The sequence below is a fragment of the Toxorhynchites rutilus genome, chromosome 3 (assembly GCF_029784135.1).
Source record: "Toxorhynchites rutilus septentrionalis strain SRP chromosome 3, ASM2978413v1, whole genome shotgun sequence".
Lineage (NCBI taxonomy): Eukaryota > Metazoa > Arthropoda > Insecta > Diptera > Culicidae > Toxorhynchites > Toxorhynchites rutilus.
Window position 1 is genome coordinate 140,870,287 of NC_073746.1, and position 9,504 is coordinate 140,879,790.

General features: G+C 38.3%; 1 protein-coding gene and 1 long non-coding RNA gene across 6 annotated transcripts in view; one reads left to right on the plus strand and one right to left on the minus strand.

Annotated features, from left to right (window-relative positions):
- The window catches only part of LOC129777578 (protein decapentaplegic), a 95,113-nt gene extending 92,367 nt beyond the window's left edge, over positions 1-2,746 (plus strand). For all 4 annotated transcript variants that reach the window (XM_055783944.1, XM_055783943.1, XM_055783942.1 and 1 more), the window contains exon 3: positions 965-2,746. In XM_055783944.1, coding sequence (XP_055639919.1) covers positions 965-1,839 — 875 coding nt within the window. In that variant the 3' untranslated portion in view covers positions 1,840-2,746. The remainder of the gene's footprint in view (positions 1-964) is intronic.
- Positions 2,747-3,640: 894 nt separating this feature from the next.
- LOC129779988 (uncharacterized) lies at positions 3,641-4,435 on the minus strand. Of its 2 annotated transcripts, XR_008743810.1 has the most exons (4): positions 4,252-4,435; positions 4,046-4,192; positions 3,821-3,986; positions 3,641-3,759 (listed from the first exon to the last, which is right to left on the minus strand). It is a non-coding gene; the product is annotated as an uncharacterized LOC129779988 (long non-coding RNA). The 2 variants fall into 2 exon arrangements; XR_008743809.1 differs by having other exon boundaries at positions 3,725-3,986; positions 4,252-4,404.
- Positions 4,436-9,504: the final 5,069 nt, after the last annotated feature.

The window sequence follows — 9,504 nt, forward strand, 5'->3', positions numbered from 1 at the left end:
GGTGTCACCCAGCTTCAAACTCTACCACACCTCTGCACCGATTGATTTCAGACACATTCCAGCACACCTTTCCCCGGACTAGACCGCGGCAAACCCCCCACCCTGGAGGAGCCCGAGTTGCAATTTGCAACAAACGCTCAATCACCCCGCCGGCTTGGCCAGATGCAAATATTCCACGTAAATCTGCGCCGTTGCGAGTGCTAGGAAATTATGCACTTTTTGTTTTTTTTCTCCCGCGAATTTTCACTGTGCCACACGTCAAGAGGATGGCGGCACGCGGCAAAAACAAATCTGTTCCCGCGCGCACACCTTTTGCGCGCCGCATGTCGAACGAGCAGCTAATGGGAAGATCTGCGCGAGAGCAAGTCAATAATCATTCCGAGTTGTTTACAGATATTCACCAGACAGAATTTATTCGCGGAATCATTCAACATCAAATAGAAATAAATTACGCTCTTTAGTAGCCGCTCACCGGGAGAGATGGTCTTTCGGCGGCGAAACGCTTTGAGTGGAGACCGGAGGATCGATATTGATTATTTCGCGGCATTTTTTTCTTCTTGCTTGAGGGCGCTGTTGTCGAGAGCACCTCGACCGATCCCCTGAGCAGCTGCGCGAATCGAATCTCACGGGGCATATTAACCGTTGTTTATGTTGTGCGGAATACAAGCGTGAATCAATTCACACCTAAATCGCGAAACAAATAATCGTGTAAACACAGCCAAACAGCAGTTCTGACCTAACGTAAACAGGCGAAGCGGACAACCGTGGCAAAATATCGAACGAAACGGTGAACAAGTTCCAAATAGATGCAAACGAATAATGTAAATAGCATGTATCGATTTGATAAACAACGGTTGAACACATTTGAAAATTCGAAAGCAATCCCATTACACAACTCAACTGCCTGTTACTACCCCGCAACTGATATTAACTGTATATTTCTATTTTCTTCTACCCTTCACAGAGAGTCAAATAGACGACCGCTTCAAGCACCACCATCGCTTTCGCTTGATGTTCAACGTGTCGAACATTCCGCGACACGAGAAGCTACGGGCCGCCGAGCTTGCCCTGAACAGGGACGCCATCGAGGATAAACGGAGCCGTATTGTCCAGCATCACGTGCTGGTGTACGACATCCTGCAGCCGGGGGTGAAAGGCAAACGGGTCCCTTCCTTTCTGCTGATCGATTCCAAAACGGTTCGAATCAACGAAACGGGAACGCTCAGTCTGGATGTGCTCCCCGCCGTTGAGCGGTGGCTGCGCACTCCCAAGCGCAACTACGGACTGTTTATACAGGTCATCAGCAAGAGCAGACAGAAGCCGCAAGGTGTGCCAGAACAGCACCACGTGCGGTTACGACGAAGTATAGACGAAAGTCACGACAAATGGTCCCAGAAGCAGCCGCTACTGCTAACCTACACCGACGACGGACGCCACAAGCAGCGTCCCATCCGGGATGCCATCAGCAATGCGAACCGGGCCAGGCGAACGCCCATGCGGAATCGCCGAAGGAAGAACGGTAGCGATACGTGCCAGCGGCGTCCACTCTGGGTTGACTTCAGCGACGTCGGGTGGAGCGATTGGATCGTGGCGCCTCCCGGGTACGAGGCGTACTACTGCCACGGTGACTGTCAGTTCCCAATCGCAGACCACCTGAACACGACCAACCATGCGATCGTGCAAACACTGGTCAACTCGATCAGTCCCAGTTTGGCGCCGAAGGCCTGCTGTGTGCCCACTCAACTCTCCTCCATCTCGATGCTCTATCTGAACGAGCAGAACAAGGTGGTACTGAAGAACTACCAGGACATGACCGTGGTCGGCTGTGGATGTCGCTGAAACTACGTGCTATACACTGCACCGCGGATTCTCTGTAAATTGCTAGAAACACTGTATTATATAACTGGGTATCCTCTTAAAGAAGATACCGACGAAACAATCTATTTTGTTTTTAATCGGCCGGGCCGTAGGTTACAGAACGTACTAAATTGTAAATTTGTGCAACTGGATAAAAAGAATGGTTAGGGATCGACTTCGAACGAACGAGTAAGAATGCGTGACTTCCAATAAGGACTCCTAAACGCAGTTTAGGGAAATCACTAGGTGTTAGTTTTAACTGTACAAAAGTAAATAGATTTATAGGTGTGCGTGTATTCTCCAGAATGAGCCATGTGTGTGTGATATTGTTTGTTCAGATTTTTTGAAAGTTCAGCATTGAAATGCTAGGAAGGTAAGCAGCTTGCAGCAAATCCGCTTTTGTACATAGATCTAATTTAAAAGTTAGCTAATATATTTAACTAAAAACTCTAAGATCATTGTAAAATACACTACAAATCATTCTAGATTGCATCTGAATAGGGAAGCCTTGAAGTGAGAAAAAAAAAGAAGATTGTTTTATAATGTAAACGAACAATATTTGTTGAAGCATTATGTTTTATTTATTGTGTACGGTAGAAGAGAACGCATCTCGCGAACTTACAAAGCAGCACGACAGGAATGCTAGGGGCAGAAGGTATCTTCTGGTAGGCACGAATCACTTCGAATGTATAGTCGTTTCTCGTTAACTAATGAATCCTATAAAAATGCACGTACGTAAGCAGTGACTGTACTCCTCATACTATCCAATGCTACTGTATCTTGTAAATTTATGTAATATAATAGTACCTGTATGTGAGGAAAAGTATTTATTTGATAAATCGTCGGAAATTGAGGAAGAAATAAAATTCTGTAAAATTTATAAATTAAATCATCTGTTTTTCACTCTGTGTTTATTGTGATATTCAGTCTCTCACATTCCATGATTCGCTATTCACCCTTTGACGTGTTCTGTATTTATACTTCTGTATGATGTAATTGTTTTTTAACATACAATTGGAAGAAGATGATCGAATACAATGATTTTTTACGAAAAATTCAAATAGCTTTTGCATTTGCTCATAGTTCATAGTAGTGACCCTCCCTCACCATCAGTCACCACCCACCTCAGAAATAGGTCGATATTGTTGCGATTCAGCAGCGATTCACAGATGGAAATTCGATCCATGAGGCTTTTTTGCGTTTAGTCGTGTAGCAACCATACTTCACTTTTGTATTCAGCCTTATTCAAGTGATTCTAACGGGTTTCTTCCGTTCTCTATTGGACAATTTAACAATGCTTACATTTTGTGAACTTTAGCACCAAAAACGAAACCAAAATTGCACGTAATCGGTTATTATCGAGACGGGTATTTATGTGGCTATTATTGGAACCATAAACACCATTTACGATTTCACCCGCCTGGCTTGTATTTTCGCTTTTCGCCTCGGAGGAAAACTGAAATATGTATCGAAACTTTCTCTTTGTTGACTTCCCACTCTACATTGTTGTGCCAGATTGGTCCCAACAAATGGTGTCGACAACGGTACCGATATCGTGCCATTTTGCAACGATTTTGTCGACCTACCCTTCGTATTCGACAACCAATTTCGAGCCAAACCTGTGCCAATCTGGCACCGCGTCGACCGATTGAAAAACTGCTCAACCCTCATTATGGTGGTATTTGTTTTCATGAAAGTTGAAACAAACATTTAAAAAACCGGCGATGGAAATTATTTAATTTATTTACAATGCTGGTTTATTTACATCAATACTAATACAAGGCTGTACTACAGTTATAATAAATAAAAGCACTATATAATGAGCGAACAAAAATTTTCTTTTGAACAAATTATATGCTACAGAACATTTTGGTTCACCGGTGTGGATGAATCAAATTTTCACTAAAAAGTAAATGTAGACATAAATGTATTGATTATTATAAATTGTGCAAGTGAGTTTTACCTGAACATTCCTATTTATTCCTGTTCATATCCTGGATGTTGATAGCATTAGCGAAGAGTGTGTTTAATACAATCGTTGAATACAGATACGGGTTCTACTCCGGCAAATTTGAGGTTCGGTAATTGGAGCCATAGCAACAGAAGCTTTTCCACAACTGGGGCGTACTCTGAAATGAAATGCATTTCATTTAATAATTTATTGCACATATTCAATAGATATACATACCAAGTTGCTATTGACACACACTTAATCGCGGGTTCTATACACAAGGAAACACAACTGGAACTTATTCCGGACTATTGCGTAGGAATAGTACATGGTACTATTATCCTTAAAATCAACCCATTATTTTATTCCTCGAATTTCTGTTAGCTGCAATTCAAAGAAAAAGACATCAAAATTAAACATTAATTAAAGAAAAACATACTTACTCAAGCAAATTGTTTAATCCATTCACTTCTCTCGTTTTTGTTTATCTGAATGACAGTTCAATGCGAGAGAGGGAAGGCAATCGCTGCAGTGATGCCATTTCGCTCAGCACCAGTTATCGCGTACTTTTATAGTTCAAACTATAGACAGTCCTTCATGCGGGGGTGAGAGAGGAGCTTTAATCCAGTACTTTTATAGTACTTTGTGACATTCGGTCCACATCGGGTCCATAACCGCTCGAAAATATATGAAACTGGGTTTGTTTTTGACATCCTGTAACCCTCAATTTTTTGATCGATACTTTACGTGGTATCGATCACTGCAGCTGTCTATCGAAAATACTGGGTTTCTTTTTTCCCACTCGAATTCGCGATATCGAAGATAAACTGTTGACATCTACAAAAGTTTTGAGTTGGTGTGAAGCAAAGGTACTATCTATCAAATTTAAACAATTAAAGTTAAATGTTGGTAAAACAAAATACATCCTAATTTCTGCAGCAAACTCCAGCATTGACGCAAATTTTGAAATAGATGGTGACACATTAGAAAGCGTAAATAAAATCAAATACTTAAGAGTTATTATTGATGACAAGTTAACTTTCAAGTCTCACATCAATAATGTCATCAAGAATATTGCCAAGAAACAAGGCGTTTCGCGTCGTTTGAAGAAAGGGCTGACAGTAAACAGTAAAAAAACAAATTTTCGATTTCACCGCACATATGAGAGCAGCCCGATAAGTACTTAAGGTGGCCGTACACTGTTTGCCCGGAGGACAAATATTTGATATTTTTTTACAGATAAGGTTTGATTTGATATTTGTACAAACACTATTTTGTTTGCCACTCTTCAATTTTCAACAGTAGTAAACAATATCAAACACCGAACTTGGAAAAATCAACTGAGGTTCGAAGGTTCGAAGAACAGACTGAAAAAATATTTTAGGCATCCAATAATTGAATATTTGCTTGTCGTGTTTTGTGTAGAATATATTTGATCAGTACACGTTGACCAAATTTTATCTGTCAAAAAGAGTCAAATATTTGGCTTCGGTCAAACAGTGTATGAGCACCCTAAGTCTACAAAAAAAAATCACAGGAGGGTTGTGTCCTAGACACGACCGCATGGTTGATGTAGGATTCCGTTAGGCTATCAGTTGAGCTATATATATAAAAATGGATTTCTGTCTGTCTGCCTGTTTGTCTGTCTGTCTGTCTGGAACTCTTCCCTTCTCTCTAAGGGGAGGCGGCCATACAAATGAAGCATACATTTCTGCATAACTCAAGAACTAAAAAGAACAGAACCAAATTTGGCATGAGGAGATTTTAAGGAGGCAAGGAAGTTTCTAAGTTTCTAAGGTGGTCTCACGGAGAGGAGGTGGGGTGGGTTTTTGCATGACTCGAGAACTAATCAAGCGAATTGAACCAAAATTTGCATATGGAGGTTTTTGGGAGCAATACTAATTCTATGGGTGGTTCGACTTATTTACTTCCTCTCTAAGAGTAAGGGGGTTGTCATACAAATGAAACACAAACTTCTGCATAACTCGAGAATTAATCAAGCAAATGGAGCCAAATTTGGGATGTGAGGGTTTTTGGCTACGAGGAATGTTTCTATGATGGTTTGACACCCCTCCCTTCTCTGGAAAGGAGAGGGGGTTCCATAAAAATAATACACATATTCCAACCAAACATGACAATTGAAAATAAATTTTAAGAAAACTCTGAATGGAAATGGGAAAAATCGAAAAATTCAATTCGCATGTGTTCTACAATTACATATTGACGAGCGTTGTTAATCCATTTCATATTTGCGGTAACGAAATTGATATTTTTTCGAACGTGGAAATGGATTTTAATGTGATAAAACGCACTCCTATATCGTCTTCTATCAATATAAAAAAATGGATCGCCGAGTATGTTGATAACAGCAAAACTCGAGAAAGGAATTATCCGATTTAGGTCTGTCTTTATTATATCATATTTTCTGTATCAAACATTCATACCAGGTAACGGAGAAACATGTTATTTGCAGGTGGATGAAAAATCTTGCACGAGAATTGTGTCTGGAAATAATTTGATATTATAATGTCGAGTGTTGGTGGAAGTACTGACATTTTATAGTAAAAAATAATTTTAAACGGTAGATTAGTAGATCAATCAATGAACAATTCTGCGATTGGCCCCAAGAACGTGCTTAGTAAGAAAACGTGAGTGTGATAAGGAAAAAATAAATTTTGGGCGGGACGAAGTTTGCCGCGTTCTCTAGCTTTGGATATGTTTGAAGAATTCCATCGTTAAACTCTTTGATAATGATTTGGTGGCCCTGGAAAGGGCCGTTTCGTTTGGTTGTTGGATATTGTTTGTTCATTCCACCAGTGTTTACCGAGTGATGATGACAGAAAGATGGTAAACAGTCGTTGGATGGTGCGTATCAGATAAAAGATACCGAAGTGGAACGAGATATCATGAAAACAGCCCTCTGTGATCCTAGACGAGGTGCCTCCTATGTTATGTATGGACGAAATCAAGAAAAAAAAACTCACCAATGTAATATAAGCGTGGGTATAGACTAGTGATATATTCATGTGAAGAAATATGATGAGAATTATAGAAATCGCATTAACCGTTTACACTAGCGTGAACTTCTATTATGAATATATTCATATTTTCGGTGAATTTATTCACCTGAAGTAGAACTGCATCCAACTTTAGTGATTTCTCACCAGTGAGAAATTCACAAGCGTTTACATATGCTGAATTTATTCAAGTTATATATACCTCGAATAAGTGTATCATATTTATTCTCACCCGTTTACACCTATTTTCACGTGAATAAATCCATCTATAGCTATAGATCTCCCTAATGTAAACCCGCCATAAGATAATTACCAATACCGAACACAATTATCAATTTTTATCATCAGTATAAACATGTTACTTTAATACAGAAAAAACATATTTTATTTTTTTTTGAATTCGTTTATTTTTACAGGCTCATTTGCATAAGTTTTAAGGAGCCGAATTCTTAACTAAAACATATTTGAAATGGGTAAGGTGATTTTCTTTTATAACTTTTACTTTCTGAGTGTTTATTCAACCCAATGCGAATTTTAATTGGACTAACAGCACCTTATACTATATGTAGAGCATATGGGAAATCACTTTTTCTAGTATTTCTTCACTTTTCCAATTTCTCTCGCCGTATAAACTTTCCTTGGATGAAAATTAACACAACAAAACAGACAGCTTAAACCAAACGACCCGTTCTCGAGCGGGAACACACCTTGGTTTTTATTCATGAAAATTGAAATAAATCGTTTCATATATCAAGTCATTTTTAACTCAAGTACTACCATACACAATTTTACACTTACACTTTGCTAAATTTTTCACAATACACGATCGATCATTGATATGAAATATTACGAAGCAACCAACATTGAAGTTCCAAATTTAAATGAAATTTGCTAAAATTAATCGTATCACTCACCTTACTTGCAATATAAAAATGTCGACTTCCTCCAGGCAGTTTTGATGTCTCTGTTTGGGACCCGCCGCATTTGTCGTCAATTTCGACCAATCGAAAGTGGGTATTTCCGTTAGGATAGGGGTTGAGATTTTTCAATTGTTCGATGGTTAATTTCATTGCATATATTAATTCCAAGTGCAAGCCGCCAAGTCGATGACAAAAATTTAAAAAAAAACAACATTCCTTGTATTCCATTCCCGATGTATTTCATTCACGAATCTGACATGTTTGGTCTCTTGAACGTTAAATGTAAATTGGAAAAAGGAATAAATTTTGTTGTTGCAAATTTGTTGCTCTTCATCGAATGTTTTGCTCAGCTGAGGCGAATATGGCACTACTGAACGGTTTTTCATGTCAATGTCTGCGTTGTTAATTTTTATGAATGATTGTCCGTCATTATCAGTTTCTATTCGTTGATATATTGGACATCCACCTAGGCTTGCGGTCGTGTCGTTGGTGAAATCTTTAAGAAAATGCATTGTACAGTTTCCATCTGCCATGCAAGGCTATAAAAAGAAGCTATGTTTGTTACCTATCGTTGTTACCTATCGAACAATCACCCATATTTCGTCATTAGCAGACCGAAAGCAATTTAAATTGTTGAAATTAGAATAAAAATGTTGTTGTTGAAAAAGTTGTTTGAATACTTAGTAGACATAGCCTCGACCTTAACTCAACTATTTTTCTATAAATCTCCTTGCATTTTAGCCAAAATATTATCCAGAATATAAAATAATTATCAGAGCCCATTTTCGTCCGATATTTTCCCTACCTGTAAAGAATGTGTTATTCAGTTACACAGAACACACAATAGAGCCATAGTTCATTTCAAATTTTTGTTTTAAAAGCGTGTTTATTTCACTCGAAAATTCATAACAATTAACGCTTCACGGAAATGGAACACGAAGCTCAATGACGTTTATACGCATTGCGTTGCAAGGTCGGATGACATTCGTTCTCTTTGAAAAACAATCTATGGGTCGATTATCTGGATATTATTTATACCAAAATACTAAAATCGCGATTAAAAATAGGAAATGGAGGTAAACCTTTGAGGTTATATGTACTTCTATGCCAAATTAATAAAAAAAAAGAAATAAGAATTATTCATTTTTTTTTGCATAGGACCACCCTAATCGGTATAAAACATATGGTAATCGGTACCCTATATATATATATATATATATATATATATATATATATATATATATATATATATATATATAGAACTTTATTTACAGTACGAGCAAGTAAGCACACAATTGTGCAGAACAAATGTATGGAAAAAAGGGAATGCTCCAATTTTTGTTAGTTTTAGCCATTTGCAGAGAAACATAGTCCTATGTTAAAAAATGTCCAAAGAAGCCCCACATGGCGGTATATTCTAAACTGTGTTCATGTCATCGATTCTCCTAAATAAATAATTGAATACTTCGAAGTCGTAAACATTATGGCGAAGGAGCTCTGCAAGAATTCTCTGTCAGCTGCAAGATTGGGATCGTTCTTTCTGAAATTTCCATTTAAGGGTTTGAACTCAGACCAATCATCACACAATTAGCTTAAACCACAAAAAATAATAGGGTTTTGCAAGTTCATGTCCATGATAAAAAAAAACACATTCAGAAGACTTTAGATCCGGACGGATCAAACGATGACTATGAAACTCTTCATTGAAGGAGTTGCATAAGATTATGATACATGTCCTAGAAAGAAATAAGAATTTTCG